The sequence below is a fragment of the Protopterus annectens genome, chromosome 11.part0, assembly GCF_019279795.1.
Source record: "Protopterus annectens isolate FY-2018-M chromosome 11.part0, PAN1.0, whole genome shotgun sequence".
NCBI classification, from domain to species: domain Eukaryota; kingdom Metazoa; phylum Chordata; order Ceratodontiformes; family Protopteridae; genus Protopterus; species Protopterus annectens.
The window spans coordinates 1,179,340,570-1,179,354,893 of NC_056745.1; the positions used below are offsets into that span (position 1 = coordinate 1,179,340,570).

The 14,324-nt window shown below is 39.4% G+C and overlaps 1 protein-coding gene across 2 annotated transcripts in view; it reads right to left on the reverse strand.

Moving 5' to 3' along the window:
• Positions 1-1,971: 1,971 nt before the first annotated feature.
• ATXN7L1 (ataxin 7 like 1) overlaps positions 1,972-14,324 on the reverse strand; it is a 955,929-nt gene continuing 943,576 nt past the window's right edge. For both annotated transcript variants that reach the window (XM_044088532.1, XM_044088534.1), the window contains one exon: positions 1,972-6,484. In XM_044088532.1, the coding sequence (XP_043944467.1) occupies positions 6,443-6,484 (42 nt within the window). In that variant the 3' untranslated portion in view covers positions 1,972-6,442. The remainder of the gene's footprint in view (positions 6,485-14,324) is intronic.

Sequence of the window (14,324 nt, forward strand, 5' to 3'; positions counted from 1 at the left end):
TGTCAATCTGTTCCTGTGGGGGAACTCCCTGGGGGAGAGAGGCAGCAGGCTGTCCCTGAGGGGCCAGAATGCCAGAATCCGCACCAGATACAGAGGCAGCTAGGATGGACTCCAAGGACGAAAGCGTCAAGGGTCTTGATGGAACAGGGAGGACCCTTCAAGTCAAAAGCAGAAGGGGAATGCAGCCCTGGAGCTGGGATCGTGACTGGGTCCACAATTTTCGGAACCAATGGGGGAGCTGGAGCCAAAACATTCAGGTGCCGAGACTCCAAGCCGCAATTCAGCTCTGAAAAACTTGGAGCAGACACCACCAAGTCGGATCCGGTGCTGATGTCATGGCTCCGAGAGCTTGTCAGCTCCGAGCTTGTCGGAGCCTACCCATTCAGGGCAATGGCTGGTGTCGAGGTACAGGCCATCATCGGCACTGACCCCTTGACGCCAGAGGGCCTCGGACAAGAATACTCTGAAACCAGGGTTCGGATTATAGAAGGAGTGATTGGGACAAAGGCAGACTGCATGCCCCCAGCCCAAGAGGAGGAATCTGTGTGGATGAATCTCTGCATCATCCTGTCCATCTTCACTTTGGTGAGGCTGAGGGTGGACATGGAGGAAGAGGCCACCGACACTGACCTAGAGAGGCGGTGAGAGGAGGCTGACACTGGGGAGCAGACCTGAGCCACCTCCAACTCTGGAGAGAAGCAAGGGGAACTTAGCCGGGGGGGGACCCAAGCTAGCAGCTGGGTGAGATTTCGCTGCATGCTCGGCCGAGGAACAGCGGTCTGGAGACCGCTTCCTCGTCCTATCCCGGGTCCCTATGTATATGCTTCTCTCCATCCTCGGTCCTCTTAGCGGGAGGTTGAGTCTCAGGGGCTGGGGCAGATGAAGCAATAGAAGCAGTAGAAGCGCCCGAAGCCTCTGAAGCAGCTTGTGCTTCCACCAAGGGTTGAGGGCCTTAAGGATGAACTTATTCCTCCTGTCGGTCGATGCACAGGGATTGAACCTCACACAAATTGAACAGGAGGAATGGAGGTGCTGGACCTACAAGCAAACTATGCAGAGAGTGTGGTCCATCTGCTGGAGAAAGCTTATGACCACACTCTGTGCACTTTCTGAATCCCAGTTTGGGTGCCTCTGCCATGGGGGAACGGAGAGAGAGAACCCAAAGCATTCTCTCACACATAGACACACACACACACACAATATTAGAGAGGAGTAGAAGGTGGAAAAGTTTGTTTTTTTTAATCTAAAGTACCAATGCCTGAGTGCAAGAAGTAAGAAAGGTGACAGGGGAGATAGAAAAGGATAAAGATTAGCTAAATACCCAAAATCTTACCCCCAAAAAAATTACTTGGAGCACAGACTATGATACGAACATTAGATATGGCAAACGAGATCTGAAGGGAGGAAGGAGACAGGGGCATTATGGGTAGGGGAGGAGCTTGGAGCTCAGATCTGATGCTGGAAAAATGCAGCCAAGTAGGATCCATCCTGGATACATGTCCCACATGTTGAAGACCAAATGAAAACAACTTCAGATCAATAAGTTCACTAATTCCTGATCTCAAAATAGGTTGTAAATAATTGCATTGTGTGTTTTTAACTGGTTTTGATGAATGAGCAATGTTAAATAAAACATAGACTTAGGACTGGAAGATTAGCTAATGATAACCTTGGCTCGAGATGATTGTCACTGCTGTAGTGACACCCCGACATCATGTGCAAAATGGGAAAAGGGGTTGAGGATAGATGGATGGATGGATTTGGACTGGCATGCTTAACAATAAGAAGTTATTAATAACTGAATGTAAGCACTGACTGACTGATATGAGGCTGCTTTATCAGTACTGTTTAAACAAATTATAAAAATGTTGTTTCAACAATAAAACATGTGCACCACTGCATAGGGATTGCACAGTATGTTACTCAAAGTATTTATATTGAAAAAAAAAAGAAAAGAATGACAAGTTCAGCTTTTTCTTACAAACATATAAATTATTTTATTTACAAAGCCTGTTACAAAACAGGAAACAAAAATACATCCCTCATTGGAGAATATCTCCAAGCCAGGTAACAAACCATGGCAGTATCAATCTGAAAAACAGTTTTGTTCTTTTATTGAAAATGTAACCCATAGAATTTACTATTTACATCTACGTCTGACACACAACTGTTTACAATATCCACAAGCATGGAATGACTGCTACTTGATACTGCTAGAACATAAAGGTGCTGGAGACAAAATAAAAAATATTTAGTGTTACAAAATACATACTTATAGAAAATAATTCCACTGTACAGGTATGGCATTTCTAAATTATTAGAACATGCTACTTTAAATGCCATTTGAAACATATCTGAAAATATTCCAATTTATGTAGTAGGAAAGCACAATATAGCAGGTGCAATTTCTTTTATTACACCCACGACTTGACCAGCAATACAAACCTAGACAGCTTTATTAAAGTGCCATGGGCCAACAGCATAACAAAAAATAAGGAGTAAATAGAAAAAAATCTGTTCGCTTTTAATTTTTATACAAGAGTTCAATGAAAATCAGGAATAACAGAATGTGCTGTATAAACTATTTTCTACAAACTTTGATCAGCACTATGTACATTGTTACAATAATACAAAAGAAGGCATCCATTATATCTGACTCATTTTGTATGGCTGACATATTTATGCATTCTGCAAAAGGCTAGAAGAGGAACAAGCAAAGTTTCTGAGCCCATGATGTGGGAAACAGATCTCAAATCTTTGGTGGAGGAGCTTAAAACGATTGCAAAATTCACCACCATTTTAATCCAACAGGTTACATTACAGCAAATCCATAGGCTAGTGGAATTACAAGGGAATGGTAAACACAAAAGCCACTTTTCAGGGTTTGTTTCAGCTTGACTCTTTTTAAACTGCATCACTGAAGAAATATTCACCCAATATACTGCAGGATGCCAGTCTGGAATATAGTATCTTCTCCCCATTCCTGGATAAATAATGCAATTTTTATTTGACCTGTGCAATTTAAACTGGTAAAAGAGGGAATGCTTTTAAAATACTACTCTATACTACTCCCGAAAAATAAATAAGTACAAAATATAGAAGTAAAGATGAGATGACTTTTTTTCTTATTTTCCATCTATGCAAACATTCATTATTTCAATTTACTACATACATATGCAACAACAAAATACTTCTGTCATTATTTCATGGACATTTGCATTAAATAATCCAAGACATTCATTTCCTATACTGTGCATTAATTCTGTAGAAATATCCATTATTACTAATCTGCTTATTTAATACGTCTTTCCCATTATAAACTCTGATTCAAGTGTTTTTTTTTCAAGCAATGGAACAATTTCTACAATAAACTATTTTCATGACAGAAATATTTTTTTGCTTAAAGGTGAGAAAAATACTGCAAAGGATTATTCCCAACATAAAACACAGCAAATAAACCCACTGTTGCTGACATACTAAAAACACATGATCACTAGTGTATTAAAGCTGGAAAAACAGTCACAAAAGGGAAGGCATTAATGCCAAGGATTATGGAATGTCTACACTAAATATGTTCATCTGGGGTTGCTGAAGTACCCGACCTGAAACAATGTGAAAGTAATGGACAAGGACATTGTGAAAAAAGCCTACCCAATATGCAGTTTCAAAATGTCATGCCCAGGAAATATCTTTCTTTTTCTTATGGATTTGTGAGGAAAGACTTTCTTCTATACTCCTCTCCCCCAGGAACAGCATGTGCCCAAGAAATGGAAGAGAGATCTAAAAGGTAGTTGTGCCGATGTGGACAGTACTGGTTTCAGAAAAAAAACACATATAAAAATAATTTCTGTTTAGCCATATATCACATCTGTTTCCATAAAAGTTCCACACCAGAACTAGTAAAAGCCAGTATTTTCCACATAACAAGTTCTACATTCTAACTCTCAATCACTTCAAGACTATACTTAGGAATTAGAGTTGTTCCTTCAGTCACTGATCAGAATTTTCTGTTCCTCAACAACATTTACCTTAAAAGCACAGCCAATTCTCCAAGTACTATTTACTATTAATGACATTTATTACTGAGATTTTAACCCCATGTTGTTTAAACAACCCCAAATAAATTATAAAAGTAAAATACTTACAAGCTTCTAAAACAAAACATGTCAAAATTGTGTGCAAAAATAACAAATATATTTATATACATACATTTTGCTTTCAATCTGAAGAAATGTACAATAAAAACATAGTTCAAGAAACATTTAAAAATATATAAACATTACTCTGACTTTCCTAAATTCCTCTTTTTGTTTAGCAACTGATCTGGTCAGTTAGCATGTTAATGAAACATAACATAAATTATTTGAAAATTAACACTATAAAACTTAAATTCTTAATGACATTTCAAGCCCTGTATAAAATTCAACTAAAACCTTAAATTAGACTAAAAACTTGTATTTAACATTCTTAAATGAAAACACAAAACCCGAAAAAGTCATAGGAAACCCCTTTCAACATAGTTGCTGCTTTTTGTATAATCTCCTTGGGATGAAAATGAACTGGCAAATAAGTGCACTTTTTAACACTGTAGAAAAAAATATAGTTCTACTGTTATGATGCTCTGATATCGTTGCATCTAATCTTTGAGTATATAATCTACAAAATAAAAGCACAAGCTTAAAACATTCATGTGTGAAACTGTCAGTGCATCTCAGATCAAACACCAGTTTTAAAATATTTGACCATTGTCTCTGTGAAGAGTTAAACAAGTCATTAAAATAATGGTATTAAAAGTTGCACTGTCCACTTTATGATATTTTGGAAAGAAAATACATTGCCAGGTGTAGTAATATAGGAATACAGTCCTGGGGACCTTGAGATGATGGGTCTAACAGTTAATTTTCTGTATAGAAAGTACTACTAATGTATACTTCTGCACCGTTCCCCCACTTCCCACATCCTGAAATACAAACTCTTACTCTTTGTTACAGAGAAAATGCACAATGAATGAGCTTTTGACTTTAAATTTCCTTGCTCAGCTATGGTGACTGGGCCACCACAGTAAAACAGCTTTATTTGGCTAGCCCACTGGGACAGTGGCAAGCAGTCCACCCACTACACTCATGTCTCAGGTCCAGTTAAAGATCCAGTGAGGTGGAATGAGTCGCTAGGGTGAGGAACAGGATAGAGGGTCTGAAAGCCATCTTTCCTACACTGGAAGAAGGATTTGGGATTTAACACTGCCTACACAATTCCTGGTGGTGATCAGGGTCCCTGCAGTCTGCAATTTGTAAAATGTGGGACTGTCAAGACATTTGGTACATGACATTTGGATTCATGCATCATGTCCACTGATGTCACTTCCACTGTTAGTGACCTTCAATGGTAATAACAGAATGATGTTTTTCATCACCCATTCACTTTTCCCCAGATAATTCCTCGCTCCCTCGTTCTATGATTTATTACTTGAAAGGCTCTGCTATCCAAGAAGTCAGAAGGCTTGCTGAGTGAAGGATCATGTCTGGGACTGCCAGGAAGGCAGCTATGGAGGTACTTGAGGAAAGAGATAAAGGAGGCTGGTAAACAAGCAGGAGGTGTGGGTGATGGGATGAATAAAAAAAGTGCAGTATCAAATATAGAATATTATTTCTCAACTGTAGATACAAGCTGCTGTCTGTGGGCAAAGGACCCCATTCCTGGTTAAAAAATTTACAAAATTCACTGCTATTGAAAAACTGAAGGGATATATTTTTATTTTTTTAGATGAAATACTTTAACACATATTAATTACTTTATATAAAGAGGGCAAATACTTTCAATTACTATAAAATATATGTATGTATATGTTATATACATACATATTTATACACAAAGACATACATGCGTAGGTCTGTGTGCATGTTTACTGTGCAAGTAGCAACTCTAGCAATTCGTAAGTCCATTTGTGCTTTTTTCTCTGAGGGACAGGGAACACTGGCCTCTTCTGATCCACTGCAATCTGATAATGGGTCAACATCTGTTGTAAATGGGGAAAACATGTTTTTTTGTCTATGTATGGTGGTAGCTCAGTTGCTATGACCCCAAGTAATGGAACGAAGATGATGCATCCAACAAGGTGAATTTAAAAAGACTAAGGTGGTATTTTCTTTCCAGAAAAACTATGATGGACACATTTTAATAAACATAAATGTTACAGTGAGGAAAAAAAGGGAGAGTGCAACTTTACAGGGATTAAATTATGTACCACAACATAATACTTCACAGAATGAAAAGATACCACAACTACATATTATTAAAAGGAATGGAAAAAAAATGTAAACCACAGATTAAAGCAATTTACCATTTGTAAACTAACAGATGATAAACATATATTGGACAAGAATTATGCTCATAAAAGAGTTGCTGTTGAGAGCTCAGATGTGTTGGCTGGTTTAATTTCTTGTCAAGGTAATGGTTTTGTTCTGTCATTCCGAACTGTTGCTTTCTAAAAATTGAGAAAGTAAAGTTATTTGAAGTTTTACAGGCATTTATTAATACTTACTGCAAATGCATACAGGCACTATAGTGTGGCTTATTATGATGGAAACAGTATTACATTTCCTACGAAAAGAAAATCAGCGGTCACTGAAGCAAGATTTTAAATAAATGCATGTAAGCAGTTACAGCACAAAACACCAAATGTAATGAGTGCAAGATCCTGGATGGGAAGGAAAACATCACAACAGCATTTTGAAGTATCAAAGCAACAGCTGTAAGTAGTACAAATAGTTATTAAAAGTTCCTTTTGGAAGTTGCAAGTTCTGACATCAATGAACTTTTTAAACTGCAGAAAACTAACCTACACATAGGCAGTAGTACACAATACTGAAACAGAAGAGTTGCAGGTTCCATGATAGTGGCAACAGTACCCACTGGTATAAAACAAGTATGGCTTGTACAGGCACAACATACAGACAGCTAAGGCAAATGTTTAAAAATAAATGAAAGAATCTGAAGAAATAGATAATGCAGTACAGATACTACATATACAACCCAAGAGAAGTACAGAAATGTGACACACTTTCAAGATGGCAGTACACTTGGTTGATTAGAGATTTCAGTGTGTGAAAACTGAGAAGTTGTTAAAGCCAGTAAAAGTTATCAATTTGGGTAAAACTGAGTAACTGGTTAGTAATTATGTTGCTTGGATGCCATTACAGAAGAAATCTGGAGAAGGTATGAGAAAACCAACTAGAAAATGAGAAGAAAAGGCCAAGTCTGGTTAGAACATTGCAGCTATTCAGCAAAACCAGTTCACGTTTCATCTTTAGCACAGGTAATGAACAATTAAATGCATCTGGGTGTTCAAAGTAAGTGAGGCACTGGATAAATATATAAAATCAATTGAAAACAGGATGAAAACAGAGGAAGGTGTACAGATGAACTAATAAAACTGCAGAAAACAGAGGTTGAGGTGAAGGAAATATTGGCTTAACATAAAGCTTCTGAAAAAAAATGGCTTCACCAGAATTAGCAGATAGATCACACAAAGAAAATCCAAGATGTTATATCACAGAAACTAGCAGGAAAAGACTGCATGGATCTTATGAAAGTCTAAATAAGTTACTGTCTGGTGCTCCATAGAGTGGCTTGTTAGCTGAGTGTATAGCATGTGTATGCTCCAATCTGGCAATGAGAAAGCAGCCGCAACCTATATTATTAAACACCTGCTCCCAACAAAACTGTGATACAAGGGAAAAGTAATAAAAAGTGGGGACACCAGAATGTTTATGGAAAATGATTATTCACTGTACCCCATGCAGAAAAGAAGAAAGTTTATCCAAGCAATCAGGGGACGTTTAGAGAAAGATGCATATTAAAGTTGCTATATCCAGCGGTCTTCAGAATACTTTTTTATTGAAAAATCAAATACATTTTTGGATACACAAGAGACTAAGAAGGAAAGGCAGTTTAGCAAACAGAGAGTGAAGCAAGTAAGTTGAAGGGGACTCTGGTTTCTTATTCTTCTCACAACAGCAAAGCACATGGAGAGACTTTGCCAATGAAACATTTACAATTGTTCCAAAAGAAAAGGCTTGTGGGACAGAAAAAAAAACAGGACCCAACTAGAAGAATCAGGAGCACCTCTGACATGAACCCGAGACTGTTGTTGGGAGGTCCAGCGATCAGGAAGACGACCAGTAACAAGGCAAAAATAGTCAATACATGGAAGTAATGTAAAACATCAATCCCATCAGATACATTTCAGACACAATTGTGGTTCTACAAGAAGTGATTGAGAAAGACTAAAAGTCTGTTGATTGTGTTAAACTGGTGAGTAGACTTTAAAGCATAAACTTCACTTTATGCCATTACTGTTTAAAAGGAGACTGAAAGGACTGACGGTGTTACTGTAGGTAAAAAATGTGAGAAGGGGGCATTTTATCAGTGATTCTTGTATATGCTAGTGATATTAAACTAAATACATACTTGTTATTACTTGCAATATATCAGGGGTTTACATCGTACAGAAATAATGAAAATGTTTAATGTGGTAATCCTGGGTTGCTGTGAGGATGTAAAAGTGTAAAACATAGTAATGTATTCAGTTTTATACTGGTTGATGTCTAGACTAATGTCCTTAGTTTAAGCTACAGACATGGAATTTTAAGCAAATATTCTTCAAAATCAAAGAGAAAACTGTGAAAAACACTCATAAATGTAGTTCTTTCTTGCATGCATAGTTATTAGCTGCTTATTTTCCATTACTACCTGTTTTATGACAAAAGCAAACAGATGAAAGCAATTGACTATAAGAGGTCTGATCAGTGTGTTCTGAGTTAAACTGACACGGTTTCTTTCTTGGATTTACAAAGTCTAAGGCAATGTTTTCATCCATTAGCAAATGTTATGGGAATGTGTAGTAGTTTAAATAAATTTACCATAACAGCAGATGCTCAAATGATCACTGCTGCAGTAGCCTAAACTATATGGGTTACATCCTGCATAGGATATAACAGCAGTCTAACTTCCAAAGCTTCAGGGCACCTTCCATATACCCACACCATTAGCCAGCTGAGATAATCTGACTAAAAAGACAGATTTAGGTGCAAGCCTTTCTGAGATTTAATTCCATCAGAGAAATGAAGGCTCAGCCCTGAAAGGCCAATGCTAGGAACAATAAAATTAAAAGTCCACATCCTGGCATAAGCTACACACCAAAAAATAAGGGGAATTGATGGAGGTAGCAGCTACTGCAACAATGATCATTTGAACATCTACTGTTATGGTAAGTTTACTTAATTGACTGTACTACGTTTTTCATACTAATCACTGCTGCAGTAGCCTAAGCTTTATGGGTAGAGTACCACAGCTTACAAATTTTGGAAGGTGGAAGGGGAATGGTCTAGGATCTACAGGAAAATGGTTCTAGCAAAGCCTGATCTAGACTTATAGAAGGAATCAAGCTCGCAATGCCTTGTAGAAGCATGTACACAGGAACAAATTGCTGCTTCTAGAATCCAACCCTTTTCAATAAGCCACAGATGAAGCCAATGCCCTGATACAGTAAAGACTTGATCCTACCTGGAATAGTTTTGCTGTGGTGGGTATAACAAAAGGTATTAGCCCTAGACATTAATTTGGAAATAGTTTGTATTGACACAAGTTGACCCTTCTTATCTTCATATGAAATTAACAAAAGATCCACAGATTTGAAAGATTTAGTTCTTCAAGTACCTGAGCTGTCACTGGGCATCCAAGGCATGAAGTATCTTTTCAATCTCATTTTTAGGATAAGTAAAGAAAATGGGGGGATGGATAGTTTGGGTTAAAGTAAACTCAGATAACACTTTAGGCATAAATGACATTAGTTCTCAAAAAATCCTGTGTCTGAGGAAAATGAGATAGGGTTGGCTCATCACAAGAGCTTGCAGATCAGATACTCTTCTTGCAGAAGTCAGAGCAATCAGTAAAACTGTTTTCCATGTTAGGAACCACAAAAGTCAAACAAATTACCTGGTTCAAACAGAACTATTAGCATCTATAACACGAAATTAAGATCCCAAGAAGAGGCTACTAGTTTTCTTGGAAGCCTCTTAAGTAAAACCCCTTTTAAAAACAGTTTGGCATGAGAATGCCTGGAAGGAGGAAGATCCATGAGCAGCCATGCTGAAATGGACATTAAATTAACCTTGATGGAGGAGTAAGAAAGGCTACATGAATGTAACGCATACAAACATTGTAAAATCAGAGCACAGACAGCCCAAAATGGGTGCTGGTTATGTTGTTAGCACCAACTAGAAAACCTTTTCCATTTGTTAATAAATGATTTTCTAGTAGCAGGCTTTCTTGCCTCCATCAGTACCTGCTGGACATCCTCAATAAACAAGTGCTGAAAGGAAATTAAGACCCTATCATCCAGGCAGTCAGTTAAAGTTGATTGGGGTCAGGGTGCATCAAACACCCCTGATCATGTGTGAATAGAAACATTCTGTGAGGAAGCTTGTGGTATTTGTCCCCAGCATTCCAACAGGAGGGAAAATTGCAGTTGCCTGGGCCAGAAAGTGAGTCTCCACTATGATCTTGGGGGATTCCTTCTGAATCTTCAGAAATACCCTGGAAATCAGTGGAAAGGGTGAAAGAGCATACAGGAACATTCCTGTCCAAAGAAAAGAAAAAGGTATGCGTCTTCCAGTCCTACATGCATGAAGTCCTGGAGCAGAATCTTGTTAGCTGATTACTTAGAGAGTAGGCAAATTGGTCTACTAGAGAAACTCCACACAGATGGATCAAAATTTGGAAGACCCCCCCCCCCCAATCTAGTTTGCATACGTGAGGGTCTGCCCTGTCCTGCTCAGCTGTCTGCCAAACAGATTTGTGCCGAATGAATGAAGGATGCCTATAGAGCGAGATTGTGCTGTGAAGCTATATCCCACGCTAACATGGTTAGTCAGCAAAGGGGGTATGACCTGATTCTCCCTGCATGTAGATGGACCACATGACTGTGGTATTGTCTGAAACAACTTGAAGTGGTCCTGGGGACCAAAGATGATTCAGAGAATTGATTGCCTTGATCAGTGCAAGCATCTCTTTCATTTTTATGTAATTGTGTCTGTCCTAGAGGTCCCACACACCTTGCACTAATATCCCTCCTGAAACTGCTTCCCAGGCAAAGTCCGAGGCATGTGTGATGACTGACTGCTTTGGAATAGGGATTTTGAAGGGGACACCTGAATTTAGGCATATTTGCTACCCCCACCAGATAATCTCTCTGACAACCTCCAGCAGTGATGCAGGGACCAAGGAGACTTCAGATACCAGTGTTTCTTTCTTGTGTGTAGTCTTGCTAGGGTTATCATGAAAATCAGATGCCCTGAGACCCAAAATCTACCAAAGTATGAGTGGAAAATCTTAGAAGTAGATCTAGATAGGGATATTTTTTTCCTGTGGAAGAAATTCTGTTTGAATTGAGGTGTCCAGCTGATACGCCAGGAACACAATCCCACATGAAGGTGTCAGAAAGGAATTTTGAATGTTCTGTTGGAATCCCAGGTTGTGTAAGAGATCTCTCACAATGTCAGATTCCTGACACTCTGAAGAAGATTCTGAAAAGATATGCAAGTCATCTAAATACAGAAGAAATTTGATATCCTGCAGCCTGCAATGAGCTATAACTGGAGCTAGACACTATGAGAATACTCTTGGTGTAGTGGATAGTCCAAACGGACACCCAAAGAACAGATAATGTGATCTGAGCACACAAAACCTAAATAAATGCCTGAAGTCTACATGAAAATGAATGTGATAAGCACCTTTTAAATGTAGTGTTACCAGAAATCCTGAATGATGAAGAAAGTACAGTTGTGTACACTTACCATAAATGTAGATGTTCGAGTGTATTCACTGTTGCAGTCATTACATTTGGGTTATGTGCTTGCAGTAGCCCTCAGTCAGCCTGATTAACAAAGTCTTGAGTCCTGCGTCGGTTGCTGTCCCTTCTTCCATGACATCTGGTCGTCAGGGGTATAAAATATGCAGCCGATGCCATTACATCAGTTTTTCTTGCCCCAGATGTCAGGTGCCCCCTAATGGAAAGCAATTAAATCTATAAATACAAGGATATACCTCCAATAAAAAAGCAAACACACCAAAAAGCATTTGAACATAGTAAGGGAGAGTAGAGGTATAGCCAAAAGAAGAAAGGGGGCTGGAGGGAGGGTAACCAGGACTGCAACAGTGAATACACTCGAACATCTACATTTAAAGTGTACATAACTGTACTATGTTCTTTGTGTTTCAATGTTGCAGTCATTACATTTGGGTAGATTCCCAAAGCTAAGGTTGGGAGAAGGAATTTAAATAGAATTAGGACCAGCCATAAGGCCCTGCAATGGCAAAGCCAACTCTGGATTTAGAGAAAGTTGGCAAATGATAATGCTTTGTGAAAGTATGCACAAAACTCCAAGTAGAATCTAAGTTGTCTGTGCACATCTAATGAGTGCAGTATCCGTTCCCCTTTGTTCTGTGGGTTAGGAAAGAAGGTAAGCAAATGAATGGACTGATTAAGAACCACACTGGATACCACCTTGGGCATGAAGGAGGGTTTGATTCTGAGGGACACCCTGTCCGCATGAAAGATGATGAAAGGCTCCAACTGCCATAAGGGCCTGTAATTCAGATACCATTTTTGCTGTAGTGATTGCTAAAAGGAAAGCTGTTTTCCAAGAAAGAAATTTTAAATCTGCAGTAGCAGCTGGTTCGAAAGGAGGAAGCATGAGTTTCTCCAAGACAAAGTTAAAGTCCCACGCTGGAGTTGGAGCTCTACTGGGTGGCCTTAAATTTTTGGCCCCTCTGAGGAACTACTTGAGCAGTGGGTGAGAGAAGATGGGAGGCTCTGTGCTGTAATGAGCTGAAATGACTGAGGCATGAATTTTGATGGAGGAAAAGGACAAGCCCTTATGAAGCATCTCAGTCAAGTATGGTAGAATCTGAGGTAAATTGGGCACTGCTGCACTCGTCCCTTGAGATTGGTTGCAGGCACAGAATCTTTTCCATTTTGCAGCATAAGATTTTCTAGTACTAGGCCTCCTTGCCTCTAAAATGATATCCATCACTGATTTACTGAGGGATGGTAAAGGAGAAATTAGGTAATTAGCCAGGCTTCTAGGTTCAGGGTTTGCAGCTGAGGGTGCAGAATCTGGTTCTCCTGCTGAGACAACAGGGAAGGAGTCTGAGGCAGGTGCCATGGGGCCAAGCGTGACACACTGAGCAAGAAGGGGTACCAGTGTTGTCATGGCCAGTCTGGTGCAATTAAAATCATCCATGGCTTGTCCTGCTTGATCTTTAATAGTACTTTGGAGAGCAGAAGCAGAGGAGAAAAGGCATAAACTGATAGGTTTTTCCAACTGACAATGGATAAGGAGCAAGAAAAAGTTTCCCAGACTGGGTACTTAGCTTTAGTTGAAGACTTCGGTTCTGAAACTCGAAAATGAAAATTTCAGGAGTCGGCCGACCGGCACTTGTGAACTGCTTCTGCTTCGGGCATGGCAAGAAAGACTAATGTAATGGCATTGGCTGCATGTTTTATACCCCTGATGACCTGATGTCATGGAAAAAGAGACAGCAACCAACGCAGGACCCAAGACTTTGTTAATCAGGCCGACTGAGGGCTACTGCATGCAGATAACTCAAATGTAATGACTGCAACAGTGAAACTTGAAGAACATCAGGTAACAGATTGCGAACAGACATCATTTTGAAGTTAGGTGCTATTACAAACAGGTCTAAGAAAGAAAGATCTAGAAAGTACAGTTTTGTACCTACCATAAATGTAGATGTCCGAACTGGATAGCATCTGCAGTCATAACAACTGGGTTGTTCTGTCGTCAGGCAGCCCTTCAGTCGGCCGGATTCCAAAGTCCGGGTCCGGCTTCGGCTGATGTCGCACTTCACCCGACGTCATCTCTGCTGGTCTTCGGGTATAAAGGCATCAGCCGACGCCATTTTCTTCAGTGTTTCTTGCCCCAGATGCCAGTTGCCCTCCCTGGAAGGCTAAATTTTGGATAAATGCCAATGTTTGCAAAAGGATAGAAGGCAAACTCAGAAAATAAGCATGTATGTACATATATACAAACAAATACACCATAAGAGACTCCCCACCAGCTAGCTATTAGGAGGGTAAATACCCTAGGAGTACCACAGAGGGAAGGAGGAGGGTAATCCTGACTGCAGATGCTATCCAGTTCGGACATCTACATTTATGGTAGGTACAAAACTGTACTATGTCCTTCATGGATGCATCTGCAGTCATAACAACTGGGTAGAATACCATAGCCAACTAAGGG